Source organism: Vitis riparia, chromosome 16 (assembly GCF_004353265.1).
Source record: "Vitis riparia cultivar Riparia Gloire de Montpellier isolate 1030 chromosome 16, EGFV_Vit.rip_1.0, whole genome shotgun sequence".
NCBI classification, from domain to species: domain Eukaryota; kingdom Viridiplantae; phylum Streptophyta; class Magnoliopsida; order Vitales; family Vitaceae; genus Vitis; species Vitis riparia.
The window spans coordinates 19,314,262-19,334,402 of NC_048446.1; the positions used below are offsets into that span (position 1 = coordinate 19,314,262).

At 28.3% G+C, this 20,141-nt stretch overlaps 1 protein-coding gene across 1 annotated transcript; it reads right to left on the reverse strand.

The window, feature by feature from the left end:
• Nucleotides 1-10,091: 10,091 nt before the first annotated feature.
• LOC117934294 (UDP-glycosyltransferase 88B1-like) lies at nucleotides 10,092-11,770 on the reverse strand. Its single transcript, XM_034855970.1, has one exon. It carries the CDS (start codon nucleotides 11,737-11,739, stop codon nucleotides 10,285-10,287), a length of 1,455 nt encoding a protein of 484 aa, XP_034711861.1. The 5' UTR covers nucleotides 11,740-11,770; the 3' UTR covers nucleotides 10,092-10,284.
• Nucleotides 11,771-20,141: the final 8,371 nt, after the last annotated feature.

Below are 20,141 nucleotides of genomic sequence, written 5' to 3' on the forward strand. Positions count from 1 at the left end.
TATATGAGATAAATCTTAAAAAGTTATTATATTTTAAATTTAATTGGTTAAAAGAGATGGATTTTTTTTTTTTTGTATTTGTAAATTTATCCTCTCTTATATTTTTATTTGAAGAGTAAATTAACCATTTTTGACATAATTATTGTTAATTATTCAAGTATCTACAATATATATATATATATATTTTAAAAAGCTACTTTTACAAGAAAACAATTCTTCATAGAAACATTTATTATATATAAAAATGTTAGTGATGAAAAGGTTACAAATTAAAAACAGCTTTACTAGATTCATCACTTCCAAATTAGCTAACCTTATTACCATATATCTTGTTGGAAAAAACTTTTTATAAAGGTTTAAAGAATATGGTTTTAAGGTGAAACAAGTTTTCAATATACATATATAGAGTACGTTTAACGGTGATTTTAAGAATTATTTCTAATTTTTCTAATATTTGAATAATAAAAAATTTAAAATATTAGAAAAGATAAAATACTTCTTAAAATCATTATCATACGCATTCTTAGAATTTATTTAATAGTGATTTTAAGAAGTATTTTTAATCTAAAAAATTATTTTTGAAAAAAAAAATAAGTGTTTGATAAAGTTTAGGAAATACTTTTAAAAATCTGAAAAATATCTTATAGTGGTTTTTTTATAAATAAAAAAAAAACATTTGAAGTGTGTTTGTAGTGATTTTGAGAAGAATTTTTAACATTTTAATACTTAAAAAATAAATATTTTGAAGTGTTAGTTAGAAAGACTAAAAACACTTCTCAAAATTACTGTCAAATGCACTATAAAAGTGTGTTTGATAGTGTTTTTATTCAAAGTACTTTTATAGCTTATTTGGTAATGATTTAGAAAACTTTTTTAATATTTTAATACTTGAAAAATTTTATCATTCAAGTGTAAAAAAAAAATACTAGAAATGCATTTTAAAATCACTCCAAAACACACTTTTGATGAGTAATTCTCCTAAAAATACTTTCAAATAAGAGTATGTTTGGTATAAAAAGTGTTTTTAATATTTCTAGTATTTAAAAAATAAAAATTTCAAGTATTAGAAATGATAGAAACACTTTTTAAAATTACTATCAAATATCCTAAAAAAAACACTTTCATTAAAAACAGATAAAAATGCTACTAAACCGCAAAGTTAGGCATATATGACTATTAAATAGATCCAAAAAGGGAAAATGACTTCTAATTTTGCTGAAATATCTTGTACAAAGGAGACTATAATTCTCCTATACAAAATCAACTCCACGATAAAAAGGAGCTACTCAATAATTTGAAAAGATATAGTCTATCTAGAAGCTATTTTTTTAGTTAAAGAAAATGTTATTTCATTGTTAAGTAATCTTTGCTCCTATATATCAACATTGTCACTTTCAAATTACCACTTAATTTGTCTTAAGTTTCAACTTTATTTAAAGTTGAAAACAAATAAGTACGTAGTCATCTCAAAATGAAGCTTTCTTCTGCCTCCTCTTCTAACACATAATAAAATGCATTTTTTTTTTTGAAAAAATAAATATAAAAACAACATACTTACAAATTTTTTATTTTAAGAAAGATGTTATGACTGTTACTAAAATTTCTTATTAATTTTTTCAAACAGACAAAAGGAGCCTTAATGTCATTCCCAACATAATAAAAAAAAAATGATTTATTGATTAGTTCAACTAATCAAATGTGTACTATTATTAAATAATTAAATAATTAAATATTATTTTATTAGGTAAACCAACTGGTCATCACCAGCAATTCTCTTCGCGGTCTGACAAGTAAACACTAGTAATCCTGCTTTCTAGCCGAGAGCTGTGCATACAATGACAAACTTTGTATTTTTATATATGTTTAAATTAATAGAACCTTTATACTGTAGTCTCCAAATTTATTGATAAGACAAAGAAAAAAATATGTTTCCAAAAACTCATACAAAAATAATCCTTTTAAAAAATTATTTAAGTTTCATATATTTATGGATCATAAATAATATTTAAGATGGTAAAATATAATACATGTATCATTAAAAGATAGCATCTAAACGATAAAAAATAGTACTTTAATTAAAAAAAATGTATGAAATATTAGTTATTTTTAGGTAATTACTTGAAATTTATATTTTATATAATTAGATTTCTATTTTGTGACTTTTTCTGTATGAGTGTATAAAATATACTTTTCCCTGAGACAAAAAGTACAAATTAAACAAGTAGACGATAGTATATATCATAGCTCCAAAATAGTGAAGACAAAAAATAATTAAAATTGGTCATTGCTGCATTTCCACACAAAAATTAATTACATTCATAATATAAGTAATAGTAACCAGTAAATTAAAGTCAATCATGATGAGCAACTTGAATCATTATAAGTAATTGAAATTTCCATAAATATTTGACTAGTAAGGTATACATAAGTAACATCGATTCATATTTAATAGGAAAATTAAATATGTATAAGAAATTTGCAATGAAAAAGTTAACGAAAAATTCTAGTTTGCTTTTAAAACTTATATGAATTTTTTTAATAAGATATGTAACATCTATTGAGTATCATATTATATTAACAAAAACATATACCACGAATTAAAACAATTGAATTCTTCTTTAATTACTTAATTATTTGACATTATGGTATATACAATGAATAAGGGAACAAAAAAAAATCACTAGCAAATAAATAGCGTTCAATAAATTCATTAACATGTCAATTGTTTTAACATTGTTTATATATCTTCGAACAATCCCAATGAATCCTTAGCAACATAAATTCTTCATGCACTAATAGATGTTACCTTGGACTTTATTATCATCAATTATTACAAGTTATGTAAAAAGTTTTACCCTATATTTAGTCATCTCCTCCTGAAAATTGCAAAAATAAAATAAAATAAATCTATGTTATTATCAATGCATATTGTCTCATATCATAGGATTGTTAATTACTTAGCATGGAAATAATATACAATTATATAATGTGTTAATACCAATGCTAAAGGGGTATAAAAAGATGCTTCTCATACTAATACTTTTATAATAAAATTCTTTTGCAACAAAAATGCACTACACTTATAACATTTATACTAATATTATGATGCATTATGGGCCTAATTTAGAAATTTATATACATGTGTTTTACAAAACTGAGTGTTATGGGTTATCATGCTATATTCCTTAACATGCTTTATGCCATAAACTAATCGTAGAAGTCAAATAAAATATCAATTCGAATTCAAAAAACTTTTAAATTTATTATTTTATAAAAATCATTAAGTAATTTCAATGCATTAAGTGGATGATATTAATATATTTATTATGTATTAATATCCAACATGGTATAAAAAGGGTCTGCAAACACTAATATTTTATTATGAAGTTTCGTTATGACATAAATGCACTACTCTTATGTTATAAATATGTCAATATTACGATATACTACGAGATGACCTGATTTAGAAATTTATTAACTTGTTTTAACAAAACAGAGAGTTGTGGGTTATCATGCTATATTTCCTAGCATATTTTATGTCATAAAGTAACCTTAAAAACAAAATAAAGTACCAATTTGAATTTCCAAGCCAAATAAACTCCAAATGACAATCTAATCGCAATATAAAGGATATTGAAAAAATTATGAAAAGATATTTTTTACTTAGAAAGACAAATTTTATAGATTTTATTTTAATTTTTTATTATGTAAGAAGAACAAATTTACAATCTTATCTATATAGATTTTGGTAGGCAAAGCTCGATCAAACTTGTTTCCATTACATCAATATAAACAAATTCCTCATGAAATATTAGTTCACCACGAAATTAGCAATTGAGCCTAACTTGTAAGACAAACATCTTTAACACGTGCATCTATAACCAATGAAAAAAAAAAAAATTAACAATGACATAATTTTGATTATTTATACAAACTTATTAGAATTTGAAGCGCTTTTGTTGTTACGCTAACTAATGCCCTCATCATACATTTCAATAATCATAATGATACATAAGAAGAATGTAACTCATACTGAATAAATAGAAAATATGAGAATCAAAATAGAGTTATTATTTGTTTATATGAAGCTATAAGCCTTTGACATATAAAGGATGAGAAAGTAAGAACCCAAAATCAAAACCCAACAAGCAACATTGAAAAAATAAAAATCTTAGAAGTAGAAGATAATGTACCGATTGAAGAAAGACGTAGACATAGGGAGATGGAGATGGTGATGGAAAAATCCAAAAATTCAATTTAAAAAGGACCTTCAAAACAAACCAAAACCCAATGTCACAATATTTTGTTTTAGATTCCTACTTATTTTTTGAAAAAAAAAAAAAAAAGTGTAAAATTGAACACCAATGTCTTCCAAAGAGTTTCTTATTTTTTACATGTAAAAATAGTGGAAGGATTTTAAATGAAACCTTACAAATTGAAATCACAATAAAAGGGTTTCTCATACAACAAAATGACCACATCTATGGAGAAAGATATTAGCATACTTCAGAAGAGTTCTTTTAGGCTATGTTTGGTTCCCGGAAAATTTGAGGGAAAATGCGAGGGAAAGAAAATACAAAGGAAAAGTAGAAGGAAAGAAAAAGTGAAGAAAAATAAAAAAAATAGATTAAAAGTTGATAGATTATTTTTTTTGTTACTTCAAACTCATTTTATTTATTTTAACTCATCAATATAAAGATTAAATAATTTAAAAATACATAAGTTTTTAATTAGTTTTAATTATATTTGATTTTCTTTGATATTTTTCATAGAACAACCAAACATGAGAAAATCATTTTCCTTAGCATTTTTTTTCTTTTCTTTGTACTTTCTGGGAACCAAACATGGCCTTAGGCTTTTCTATTTCATTGTTTACAAAAAAGAAGAATGACTACGATAATGATGAGAGGTTTAGAAGGTTAGACCTTTGATCTTCATTATGGTTTTCTTGTTTTAAGCTTCTCTCATTCTTTTTTTTTTTTTTTTTTCATAATTCATGTAAACAAACCATCATATCACATTTTATTTCGTTTTTCTCATATTTTAAGAAGCAATAGAAAAAAGGTCATTCAAATGGTAAAATTGTCCTCTAATAAGTTAAGTCCTTGGTAGGAATTGAAACAATTAGTAACCCTTTAAGATGGTACTTATCACCTCCAACCCATCATATTTGATAATTTTCCTTATATAAGTATAATATTATTATTTCTAAAATACACTTCCATGGATCATGATTTGTGGTTTTGTTCTTTTTATTTTTAAATTTCGAAGTGGGAAAAATGAGAAGAAAATTAGTTAGGATTGGAAGAGAAAAAACTGAGGTGAAGATGGGAAAGAAATGAAGTGTAATTAAGACTTTTAAAATGCCTTTGATATGAGAAAATAGGAATAGAAATAGGATGAGAATAAGACAAATCATAATTTCATGTAAATGAGAGGAATTAAAATCCTAATGAGAGTGAGATTTGGTTTCCATAATAATCAATTTTTTTATTCTTATCCTTATTTTAAAATATAATCCAAAAATTCCAATATTTCAAACATATCCCATACATGAAAGAAACAAAGGTAGAAAAGTGGTGTATAAACTGTCGGCGCAAATGTTGAGCTTTTTGAGGGATCTTATGTCATTTTAAAGGGATCTGATGTGTTTTTGGAGGGAAATAAAAAAAGGATAGAAATATCCAATCAAAATCATATTTCAAAACAATAATGGTGTGGAATTGTACTATGCATTCAAAGAATCTGTGTTTAACTTGACTGCCATTTTAATGTGGAAAACAAATTATTTTCCAACTTATAAAAATCTAACAAAAAGTATTGAATGTTTTGAATCGGCCTATGTCCTATACGTAGACTTAACATATCTATACATGGCCAATCATTAATTTAAGATGAAAAAAAAATATTCAACTACCAATTTTTCTAATAATTTAAACTTGTAAGATCTGGACTTTAATATTATATATGTCAAATTATCAATTTTCTTAAAAATTTAAACTTATAAGATTTAGGTTTAATATGCATTTTATACTTCTTAACAAAAAGTTCATTTGATGGAAGTAGAAGATAAGAGAAAATTAATGATAATAAATGATGATGTTGTGCTTATAGTTAAAAGATATTAAACAAGGTAAAAAAAAAATCAAAGAAAGAGACAAATTCCATTGAAATTAAAGAGTTCAGTCATTTTTTACTTACCATATTTGGCAATTTTTTTTTAAAACATTTTTGTATTCTCTAAAACAACAAATTAAGAAAATACATTTGTTAACTAAAAACTGTTTTTTGTTTTTAAGAATAGAAAATACGATGTTTTCAAAAAACATTTTTTAGTAATTTTTTATTATTTTCACTTATTTTCTAATAATTGTTTTAAAAAATAATTATACCAATAAGTAGAATGATTAAAAATAAAACAATAAATATAAAAAATATTTTTTAAAAATATTTAAAAACATGTTAAAAACATTTTAGCTTTCAAAATAGCTTTTGTTATATAAAACATTAAAAAAAAAAAAACATTTTTCAAAAACTGTTATCAGAAGTTGTTTTTCAAAATCATTGTTTTTTTTTTCATAGAATTAATTTTATTTTTAATATTTATTGCCACTTTTTAAGGCTTAATTTTCATGGACATTTACAAAAATGGCTATTACAAATGAATTATATACATATGACAGGTTAATAAATTTTTGTTTCTAGGATTGTCATATTAGTATTATTATAAAATATGTACAAGATAAAACAGTGTTTCTATTAAATATGTACTAAACATTGCAATGGTATTAGAGATGTCAAATACAGTAATTTAAATATTATTCATATTATTTAATGGTAAATAATTATTTGGAATAATAAATCAACTAATAATATTAATATTAGCATTAAACAATAATATAAAAATAGAACCAAAAAAGAAATAAGAGAAAATTCTTAAGAATAATTTGATTAAAATTCATATATCTAAGATGAAATGTTAATCTTTTATATCTTTCAAATTAATTATAACAGAATAAATTAAAACATAATTTCTCATTTATTCCTCCAATTTTTAATGTTTCAAACGCTTTAAACTTTATTATTTTTATGATTTAAGGTGATAATCAATTTCCTCACCCACACAAGGAATTCTCAATGTCAGTGTCACAATCAATTTACTAATATATACATTTTTTTTAATTGTTTATTGACTCTCTCTCTCTCTCTCCATTGATGGTGTCACATATCACTATTATATTGGCACATAGATGTCATTGGGTTTACCAAGACTTCCATTTAATAAACTTTTCTGACCTCAATGCCTTGCAGTGCACAGGTACTATTTCTAGAATATCTTCAGAGATCCTGCCATCTCTCTCTCTGTCTCTCTGCCTCTCTCTCTCTCTCTCTCTCTCTCTCTTTCTCTCCAAAGATGGTGTCACGTATCACTATTATATTGGCACATGCATGTCATTGGGTTTACCAAGACTTCCATTTAATAAACTTTTCTGATCTCAATGCCTTGCAGTGCACAGGTACTATATCTAGAACATCTTCAGAGATCCTGCCACTTGCGATTATTGTAAGATGCCATTTAAGCCTATCACATGTCGCCAGGTTGTGGAGACCCTATGTTTGGGGCATCTACAAAGGTAGTGTCACATGTCACTATTCCCCTTTGTTGTGATGCGTGGCAAACCGAATGTTTTAAAAATGGGATCGGACCAGCCGGTTTCCTCTTTTAGACCGTTTAGGGATTGGGCCAGTATCGCCTAAACCAGCGGTCGGACCGATGATCCGGTGGAACCGGACATATCAAGGAGGTTCCATTGGGTTTAAATGTTTTGGGCTAAAGCCCACACCCATCCACACAATTTTATGGACTGAGTCTTGAGCACAGGTGATGCCTTTGCCTTAGGTGTTCATGATATCCTTGAAACTCTGAGCGTTGTTTCGGTGAAGAGTGGGAATGTAAAGGAACAAGGCGAGGCCAGCGCTAGACGAAGTGAAGAAATAGTAGGCCGGAATGTTGAGCTGTTCTGCGACGGTGAGAGCTGGGGTACAGAAGAAGTCGATGACGAGTGCGAGGACGTTGGAGTTACCAGAAATGGCTTGGAGAGCCTGGTGGACATTAGGGTTGTGGATGGTTAAGAGCTCATAGCTTATGGTTTCAAAACTAGGATAAGAGGAGGGGTCTTGAGGGAAAGGAGTGATGGGGAGGTGGTGGAAATTGATGGAGGGGGTGGTGGCGGAAACGGCAGAGATATAAGAGCCTGTGGCGCCGGTGTCAAAAGGTGCGGTGATGGTGAGGATGGTAATGCAGAGTGAAGGATAGTGTTCGACAATGAGCTTCCCAAGCTCAACCATGGACATGAGGTGCCCCATCCCTGGTGATGGATATAATACAACATTCTTCATTTTTCACAGAGAAACAAACCAGAGCTCTGAATTTTCCACACTGTTCAGTGCACCTCTAGAATTATTTACATGGCCAAGAAAATAATAATAAAAATCTCTCTAATATCTCATTATTGAAATTAGGATGCTTCACTATTTTCCATGATACCAGTTCAATTCCATGAAATTTTCTTTATTTAAACAGAGTCAACAGTCTTCTTTCCATCTACAGAAGCAAAGTCACAAATATGAAATTTTCTTTATTTTAATAGAGTCAACATTCTTCTTTCCTTCTACAGAAGCAAAGTTGACAAATGACAATGAGTTAGTATTTGCTCGTCAGTGTTTTTGAAAATTGTTGTCATAAAATTTTCCAATATTTTCTATATTTTGTAATGTTTTCAATTTTTTCTATTTTTTCAAATATTTTTTAAAAATAAATTTTTTTATATCATAATATTTTATTTTTAATTATGCTTTATATTTATTTCATTATTAAAAAAGACCCTTGATAAGAAAAATGAAAACAACTTAAACTAAGTAAAATATGTCTTTAAAATACTGTATTTTATTTTATTTTTTTAAATATATTTTTTATTTCCTTATTCTTAAAAAGGGTTTTCACACTTTAGTTATTTATATTTAGCTATAAATAATATTAAATTTATTGAAAACAAATTCACTTTAATTATTTTTATTCATTTAAAAGTAATATGTTAATATGTGACAAATAACTTATTGATATCAACATTGGTGGAGCCAGGTAATGCTTAGAAGGGGCATTTTGTCCCTCTTAAAATTTCCGCCCAATCTACTTAAATAATTTGATGTTATCATGCCTCTCGTGAAATAAGTTCTATATATTGTCCCTTTTCAACCTCTTTCCTAACTCTGTCGCTAGATATCATTTAATATAATTAAATTGTTATTTTTAGTTGAATAAAAAAAAACTAAATATTTTAATTTTTTTATTTAATTAAATAAAAAAACGAATACCACCTAAGGTTGACCCGACTCTTCAAGAACCTCTAATGTTGCTCTTTCTACAAAACCTTGAATACCTAAATGCTGATCATATGTTGATGTGTATCGAGAGCTGAAGCCAATTAGGCACGCTAAGTAAAACAGGCATGCATGTCGACCAACACCTCCACTTAGCCAATCAATTTATATATTAAACAACCAATTTCCACAGTATTGAATATATATAATTGCCTTCTCTAACTAGTTAATTATTACTCATGACACAAAGGCTAATTAAAATTAATTAGTTAATAATTGTTATTAATGTCATCATCATTTTCTTGGTTATTCCTCGCGAAAACGACCAGCCACGACAAAGGAGAGCACCCACCTCGATCCACCGGTCCCAAGGAGTTTCGTGGATCACCTGGTCCTAATCTTAAAAGATATAAATTGTCTTTTATTTTAAAATTTAACTAAAATTATTATTATTTTTTTTAAAAAAAAACTTTGAATTAGATTTTTTTTAAAGTATCATAAATTTGAAAAATACTGTCAAAAGAATTATATTTTAATAAATATTTTTTAAAATTACTATATATTTTTAAAGACTGATGGAAGATTGAGGATGCAATCCACTGTTTGGAAGCTGTAATGAACGAAGTGAACCACTAGCGTATGTAGTAGATCTTCAAAATCAAACACCTCAGTGTCGTGATTCACATGCAATGATTGATGATGGCTTCTAATACTTCATACTAGGATGATCGTCTTCCATTTAGGAACAGTTTGCAAAAATACAAAAGCAAAAGCAAATTAAGACCATCAATTTCACTGAGATAGGATTAAAATTATACAAGGGCACGTGCACCATCTCAATTTGTCATAGAGTTGACAAAAAGCATAGACTAAACGGGGCTATGCTTCCAAAAACGGAGAAACTCAGATTTGTTTCTGCCGACATGACTTGATTAGCTTGTCTAATGCGACAAGAGACGACCCTCCGTCGTTCATCGCAGCCTGAGCTTCCTCTTTCATGGCCTTAACCTGGTTCCTAATGTTGAATCCTTTCTCAGTCTCCATCAACTCTCTAACCCGCTTCTCAACCTCAGTGGCTGTCACGAGCCCTGATTTTGATTCCTCCAATGGCAATGCTACCTTCATTTCTTCAACCAGCGTAACCTTATTAAACCTCTGCTCCGCGTACAGCGGCCATGCCACCATGGGCACGCCGCTGGATACGGCTTCCAGAACCGAGTTCCACCCGCAGTGAGTCACGAACCCGCCAACCGAGCCGTGATTCAGCACTGCCACCTGTGGAGCCCATGACTTTACCACCAGGCCCCTGTCCTTGGTTCTATCTAAGAATCCATCTGGGAGTAAGGAATCCAAATCCGGATCGGATGGTGCTAGAAAGCGCCTGCTCTTGTCCTTGGAAGGTGGGCTGCGGACCACCCACAAGAACCTCTGCCCGCTCTTCTCTAACCCAACTGCAATTTCCTTCAACTGCGCTTCTGAAAAGACGCCCAAGCTGCCAAAGCACAGAAACACGACGCTTCGTTTTGGCTGCGAGTTCAGCCACTTTAAACAGTAATCTTTTTCACCTCCGCCACCATGTCCGCCCTGTGTAGCAATCAACGGTCCGATGCAGAAAACCGGCGGTGTAGGACCATCCGTCACACACAGCCCATCATAAATCGCTTTCACAGCTTCCGATTCCAAGGATTCAAACGTGTTCACAATGATTCCAGCTGATTTCGAAATGTGGGTAGCGTAGTATAGAAAAGATTCATACTCTTTGCTGGTCCGGTCCAGCAGCGGCCCCGGCATATCCGCCGATGGTAACGGCGGCAACCCCGGAACTTCATGAATGGTATTCATATCTCTGAAACTCTGAGTGTTTTTCCGGTGAAGAGTAGGGAAGTAGAGGAACAAGGCGAGGCCAGTGCCGGAGGAGGTGAAGAAATAGTAGGCCGGAATGTTGAGCTCTTTGGCGACGCCGAGAGCTGGGGTGCAGAAGAAGTCGATGATAAAGGCGAGGACAGTGGAGTTGAGAGATATGGACCGGAGGGCATGGTGGACATTAGGATTGTTGAGGATTAAGAGCTCAGAGGTTAGAGCTTCAAAGGAGGGGTAGGAGGAGACAGGTCGAGGGAGAGGGGTGGTGGGAAGGTGGTGGAAGGTGATGGAAGGGGTAGTGGAGGAGACGCCGGCGATGTAAGAGGCGGTAGCGCCGGTGTCGAAAGGTGGGGTGATGGTGAGGATGGTGATGGAAATTGAAGGATAGTGTTTAAGAATGAGCTTCCCAAGCTCCACCATGGCGATAAGATGACCCATGCCTGGTGAAGGATACAGTACCAGTACTGACTCCATTTCAGAGACCATTTCAGAGACCATTTCAGAGAAAGAAACACGAGCTTTGAGTTTGCCACCCTGGATTGAGAGTACCACCACCCTCCATTTATAACAGAGAAAAATAAAAGTTTTTTTTTTTTCCATAATTTATAAAAGTTTATTTTATTAGTTTGAATATTCGTAACTCATATTTTCTTCGGTTACATTAATTGCGGTATTGAAATAAAAATACCATCAAATCAACTACGCTCGATTGTCATTTAGGCTACATATACCATGCCATATCTATATCATTTTTAATTAAATACGATATAACATGTATTATATCGTATTTATGTTTAATTTATAAAAAAAAATTATAGAAATTTTCTCATATTTAGTGTTTTTAATAATCCTTTTATCAAATTTAGCAATTTTTTTTGTTAATAATATTAATTATTAAAATATTAAAATTTTAAAACATAACTCATCTATTTTTTTTTTTTTAATTTTATATAAAATAAAATATCATATTTCATAAAACACCGACGTGATTACCATATCTCTCATCCTGTCGTATATTGTATCTTGTTAGTCAAATATAATTTATAATTATTTGAAGCATAAAGACGGTAATAAAAATAGATACAACCAACAAAATTCCTAAAAGATGGTGTTGACCATTAGGTTAAATTTTTTATTTTTATTGGTATAAAAATAGTTAGTCCATCTCCATTCAATTGAGACAGGATAACGTATTTATTAAAATATTTTTGTTTTGGAAGATTAAAAAATAAAAAATATTTTGTTTATTCCTTTCATCCAAAATTAAGTAAGCTACTCAAACAACATTTCTAGAAGCTCTTATCATTATTTTAAAAGCACATGCCTCACTGACGATCAGAGAATTTTCACCTTATATTAAATTGATTAAAGAAATTTTCTTCCATGGCCTTCCCTAGATGTAAAAAAATAAAAATAAAATAAAAGTTTATTTATAAATAAAATTAATGTATTGGGTAAACCAACCAGTCGTCAACCAAAGGTCCAAATTAGAGGACTGGTAAGCTGAACCACGAGCCCCAGCTGGCCAGGGCAACAACCAAAAATCCTGATTAATTACTCCAACGTTTAAAATTCCTATAATTAATTTCCTCATATATAATTGCACATTTTAATTAATTAAAATTCATTTCATTATCTACAAAATTTCTTTTAAATATATTATTTATTTATTTATGCACATTTTAATTAATTAAATTTCATTTCATTATCTACACAATTTCTTTAAAATATATTATTTATTTATTTATGGAATAAATAAGCCAGATCATCACTAACGTGTTCAAACAAGAAGTACAGTGTTGGGAATCTAGAAGACTGAAAGTTAGGTGTGGCCAATTTGTGAGTGACTTTCTGGTTAGAAAGTGCAACTTCACGCTTTATTTATTTATTTTATTTTTTGGGAAGCTATCGTGATGGCTCAAGAATAGATTTAAAATAATTTAAAATTTTAATTCTTTTTCACCGACTTTTCAGGGCAATCATTTAAATTTAGAAAGTAAATAAATCATTGTTACCAAAATGCAAATGGATAGAAAGGTGGCATTCCCGGAAGGTTATAATTATTTTATTTTATTTTATTTTATGCCTTTTTTTTAGGTCCCTTTATTTTATTTTTGTTAAATTATTTAATTCAACCAATGGTTTTAATACTCACACTTCAAGTTTTTACTATATTTAAGATCTGAGCAGAAGTAATCATGATAAAACACTTTTAATTTAATATATGATTGTTTATATTTTAAAATTTCATCGTATGTTTTATGTAATATCCCAAATTGGATAAAAGAAAGTCTTTAACTTTAAATAAGTATGAACTTCTCTTTACCTTATATATGCGTTTTAAAGATGTCAAAGTCATTTGGGTTTAGAGCAAATCAATGATTGGGTGTAGGACATTACAAATAATATTAGAGTTGATCTCATATCCTAATGTGGGGGTTTGTTTGGCCCCATAAGATGTGTAAATTTTTGACGCTATATAAATATGAACTCTTATTAACCTTGTAAACACATTTTAAAGTCGTGAAGATTCTTTTGGTCCTAAGTGAACAATATTTATATGATTGGGTATAGATCGCTACATTTTATTTTTATATGATATTAGAAAACGCTTATAACCCTTTTAAAATAAACTTCCAAATGAGTTATTACCATTGTTATTACCTCAAAGTTTTCTTAAAACAAAGATACTCTTTAAAAAATATTTTGACATTCTTTAGAAAAATAATTTTTGTTGGAGAAGTAGAGGAGTAGTGACGGTTTAATATGGGGTTGATGAAATTAAACAAATTAGAATTTTCCTTTGATGGGTTAGCTTAGCTAAACACTGACGATGAATCGGGACACATATTTTCTTACTGAATATGTGTTTGCGGATGGCGTTCATTGGCTGCTTATTGATAAGTACACTAGAAGCGTCTATTTGTTTGTTAGTATAATGCACGCCTCGTACCATGCAATACACAGGGCCCCCTCTCTATGGCATCTTCTCGAAGTTGTCGTCTCATATCACTCTCTTATATTTGTATATATACTTCCTTTATTGCTAAGTTGTTTGCCCTTTTCTTCCCTTAAGATAGGACATGCCGCATGACATGCTTTATTGCCTAAGTTTGGCTTTTTCTTCCCTTGAGTTAAGATGTTTGGATTACTTTTATAATATATATAAATAAAAAAAAAAATTATTTGACATCATCCCACGAAATCTTGAAGAAATTATCTACTCTAACCTCATTTGCAATGATTCGTTTCCAATTATATAATTATTGTACGTTATGGACTTATAATATAAACAAACACACTAACAATAGTTGAAACTAAGACATTAAATATTTAATTATTTTTATTGCGATTAAACCTTATGTTTTCTTAATGCTTCACATGATCCAAAGGTTTAAAATTTTAAAGAACAAGTTGATACTTTATGTCAAATTTGAAATATATATGATTTTGCACACCACTTACTTTTACGAGGACTTACAATACAAGTATGCATACCAAATAATGTGTTTGGTTATTTGGAAATGTGTAAGTGAGATGGAATATACAAATCAAATCATTTGATATCAAGGGACATAAATGATGTTATTTTTAAGTAAATTAGTTGAGTTGAAAAAAAAAAAAGAGGAAAAAAAAGGCAATATGGAGGATATTGCTGTGCATTTAAGAAGGGCTTGACCATGTTCATAACTTCATATACACGATATGAGACAAAGATATGAAGTGGGACCAAAAAAAAGAAAAGAAAAAGGAGGCAATATAGAGGGTATTACTTTGTATTTAAGGACTTGACCATATGCATAACTTCGTATACACGATATGAGACAAAGACATGAAGTGGGACCTAAAAAAGAGGGAAAAAAAAAGAAGGCAATATGGAGGATATCGCAGAAGGGTTTCACCATGTTAATAACTTCATGTATACAATATGAGACAAAGATATGAAACAAAGACATGAAATGAGACCATTTTAGTGAACATTCCAAGATAAATGTTGGATAGGTGGATTGGTTGAGCAACAAATAAATGGAAATTAGACTCTAGAGTTGGGTTTTATATATAAGTACCATTCAATTCAATCCAATTCCATTGTTTAGGGTAAGTAAGTTTTCAAGTTCAATAAAGTCATTTTCAAAACACCAAGTGGATGAATAAGAATGTCGATATATCTTTGATTTTTCTATAATTGAAGAAAAAGATTCCATGTTTACATAGAGTATTTTTCTACTTTCAAAACATCAAGTGGATGAATAAGAATGTTGATATATCTTTCGTTTTCGTATCATTAGAAAAAAAAAATTCCACATTTACATATATACTACTTTTCTACTTTGAAAACATCAAGAAGATGATAAAGACTTATGATAGAATTTTCATTTCTCTCTCATTAGAAAAAAAATTCCCCATTTACATATGTACTATTTTTCTACTTCCGGCCAAGGCATCATTCAAAGTTATGAAATACATCATTTGTTGACGAAGGTGTCGTTTTTGCTCCAAAATCAAATGAACAAAAAAATATATACTAAAACGTTAAATTTTGTTTGATAACTATTTTTGAAAATGGTTCTATATTGTTCAAAACAAAGAAATAGGAAAATATGTTTTACGATACAAAATAAAAAATAATTTTCTATTTTTAAAAACAAAAAAATATGATTTTATCTGATAACATCTTTTAATAAATTATTCTCATTTATTTTTTGAAAGTTGTTTTAAAAAATAGTTATATAAATATAAACAATAATTAAAAATAAAATACACTACGTGTACAAATCATTTTTAAAACATAAAAACTAAATTAAAAAACATTCTAGATCTCCAAACATACTTTTACGTCAAACTAAAATTTTTCACTTTGGAAATCACATGCCCCGAATAATGGTCTCTAGGAGACACATCCAAGATGAAAGGTATTGATTGATATGTAACAAAGTGCCGTGACAAAGCTTCTACTTGCTTTATTTTCAACATCACTCCACTCAACACGTTCCAAATCACTCCTGTCAACACTTTCCAATTCACAAACAAAATTCTTCTCATCTCAAATCACATGAGGCCCATCCCTTTGCCATCTTCAAAGGTATTGGTCACATGTATCAGTCCTGTTATATCACATGTATCATGGATTCATGATTGTTCTACTCAAAATTAATGATTTAAGTTAGCCTATATTTTAATATTTTAAATTAATTTCAAGTTTGAAACATTTTTAGTTTATAAAACTTTTATTAAAAATACTTTTGATGAGAGTGATTAATTAATATTTTAATATAAATTAAAAAATATTTTGATAGTAATTTATAATAATATGTTATATAATAAAAAATAATTCTTAAGAGAGATTGGAGAAAAAATAATTTTTATATATATATTTTTTAAATCCACCAAGTAAACCTTCTTCCAAAATAATTCCTAAACAAGGGATTCTTCTCATCAACGTAAATATATCCACTTTACAAAATTTGGTACTTGTGGTTTTAATTTTTTTTTTTTAAATGACTAAAATCATAGTTGATGACTATAATTTTAAAGATAAATTTAAAATTGTAGTCACTAGCCATAATTTTATGTTTTAAAAAAAAATTAAAGTCATAGTTATTAAATATGGTTTTGTGACACAAACAAATTTATAAAAAAATTAAAGAAAATTAGGCTACGTGGATGCCGAGAAAGTTGAAATACATTAGTTCGATAATTATTTTGGTAGAAGATTCACTTTATATATATATATATATATATATATATACACATATTATTTTTGATCAAAACTCAAGCAAAAGAAGCAAATGAATGAAGAGGGCTATCTTCAAAAAAATATTTTCATTGCAGGAATGGTTCATCAGAAGCTGCTCGAATTTAAAATTAAAATTTTCCCAAGAAAATTTTCAACATCACTCAGCGCATTCCAAATCACAAATAAAATTCTTCACATCCCAAACAACAAAACACTCTCTTCCAAGGTATTGTTTTCACACATATCATTGTTTATTGCAAAGCTTTGGCAAATAATTCAGTATCCTATTTGTATTATAAAAGGCTGCTTGCATTTCTGTCCATCTTTTGTAGTTCAGGCATGACCCTTTTCCATCTTCACTACACTACTTGCCAAGCAAGAATTATGGTATCGACAGTCTAGAAGATTGAAAGTTAGGTATCCGGTTCTGGGTCAATTCCAGAGTGACTTTCAGGTATGGAGAGTAGATATTGCCCTCTTTTAATTTATTATATGTGTACTCAGAGAAGATGTATCGATCTTGGATGCATGGCTGCTCATGAGTGATGAGTAATTTTAAAATAATGTATATTTTAAACTTTTTTGGGCCTTTCACAACAATCATTCAAAGTTATAAACTGAATAAATTATTGAAGAGATTATCATTAATAGTAGAAATGTGAATGACTAGAAAGGTGATGTGTTTTCCAATTTTACTTTTAAAAATTGTTTGATTATCTTTCATAGGGTGAAAGGTTATTTGAAAACTTTGAAATGTTATTGACCAATTTTTTTTTTTTTTTTTTTTTTTATATATATTTTTAAAAATTCTTTAAATAACTTTTAATTATATCTCTTTATTTTCAATCATTATTTGTATTTATATAATTATTTCTAAAAATAATATTTAAAAATAAATAAAAATAATTAAAATATATTCTCAAAAACATTATATTTTAAAATTTTAAAACAAAAATGATTTTTTTATTTTTTTTTACGTGTCCAACATAATTTTTTGTTTTTAACAACAAAAACTACTTTCAAAAATAGCTTCCAAACACTCAAAGGTTCCCATTTTATGGTATCATATTTACATGTCATTTTTTTTGTAAATAAGGAAATAGAGAAGGTAAAATATTTACTTTGATGTAATAGTCTACACAGGAAAGGAAGATTAAATTTATTAATAAACTTTAAAAATACATATTCCTCTTCACTCTTTTCCCTCTTTTTTCTTCTATCTTCCCGTCAGTCCTATATAAAACTATACAATTGAGCTCAATAAGTTAATCTTAAAATAATAGTTTTTTTTACTCTATTTAAACTTAAAAAGGTAATTTGCTAAAACCCAAACTCTTAAATATTGACCTTTTGAAAAATAAAAAAATAAAAAATTTGGGATCGATCTCAAGAATTTGGATTACTTTTAGTTAAAATATTTTAATTTATAACACTTTTATTAAAAATACTTTTAATGAGAATTATTTAATATTTTAATATAAATTAAAAAAATAGCTTTTAAAAGAGCCATTTATTAAATAATTATCATGATCACATAATTTTTGAAAGGATGATAATTCATAAGTGAATTTTTATATTTCAAAGAATTTGTCAAACACATAATTTATTTATTTATTTTTATAAATTTTTATAAAAATCAAGTCCTTAATCTTTTCAAATTAACTCACAAACAAATTATTATTTATTGACATAAAAAGGAAAAACAATTTTTGATGGAAAAGTAGAGGAGTTTGGTTTAAAAATTAGTAGGTCGATTGAAATTAAAAATTATAATTTTCCTTTGATGGGTTAGCCTAGCTAAACAACCGACAAAGAATCATCAATGGATCACACATTTTCTTGGGGTCCCATAATAAAGTAGGAAAGTGATTGGACATGGCATTTATTGACTTCTAAGCGAATGTGCACATTAGAAGCTTCTACTATGGCCTGTAACTTGCAAGTTATGGTCACATATCACTGATATATATCATATATATAAACCAATGTCACATGTTATTGTTCTCCTATTGTGATTGCACCTATATTTTAGTTGTTAAATCTTTAATCAGTCCAAAAGTTTAACATTTTTAAACACCACTTGCCTTGCTCTGAGGGCTTACACTACAAAAATACATTTAAGGTGTGTTTGGTTGATTGGAAATGGTGTAAGTAAAATGATGTCAAGGAACACAAATAATGTTCTCATGGTGTTTTTTATTAAGTGAATTAGTTATGGAGATTGTCATGTCTTTAAGAAGGGCCTTAACAAGATTCCATATGATGTTGGTTTACCTGCTGCACTTGTATCAGAGACAAGATTATCATTGTTTATTGCATGGCTTTGGGTTGGCCCAAATGAAGTTGCATTTGTTTTGAGCCCCGGCTGCCAAAATATTTTGGAAAAATTAAGAATATATAATAAATAATTAATAAGATATGTAATAAATAAGTGTAGATTTAAATTTGTGGATGTCACAATTTCTTTGTAATAAACCTTTTAGATATTCATGTATTATGGACGATAATTAGAAATGTATTTATTATAGTAATTATGATTATGGAACTTTATGAATAGGGCTAAGGTTATTGGAAATAGATAGCGTTAGGTTTCTTTTTTTTCTTTTTTTCTTTTTTTTTAATTTGAATTTATATTTCCAATTTTTTCTTTATTTTCTTTAGTTTTAGTACACATTATCACCACGACACTAAGAACATAGAGAAAAAAAAATTCATCCACGAAAGGTCTTGTTTACTTGAAACACTTAATCATATCTAGAAAGGTACGAAGTTTTTATTTCTTTATTTTTAAATACTTATATTTCAAAAGATACATAAAAAGTGATATTTAATTATATTCTATTTTTGTTATTACAACTTCTATTTACTTTATATTATAAGCGGAAGTTATGAGAGACAATTTCTACTTACAATTATCTCTTAATCAAATGTTTTGTAGATAATTTTTAATTTTGTGATATAACCAAAGTTATACAAAATAAAATTATCAATTAAAGATTTTGTAACACAAAATCTGTACAAACAATTTCTAATTATACCAACAAGAAGTTATACAAAACAAAATTGACAATCAACAATTCGATAACTAAAAACTATGCAAACAATTTCTAATTCTATTATATAATTAAGCTTTTACAAAACAAAATTGTCAATTAACTATTTT

Coding starts and splice junctions, on each gene's coding strand:
- LOC117934294 (XM_034855970.1), bottom strand. CDS start 11,739: ATGGTCTCTGAAATGGTCTCTGAAATGGAGTCAGTACTGGTACTGTAT.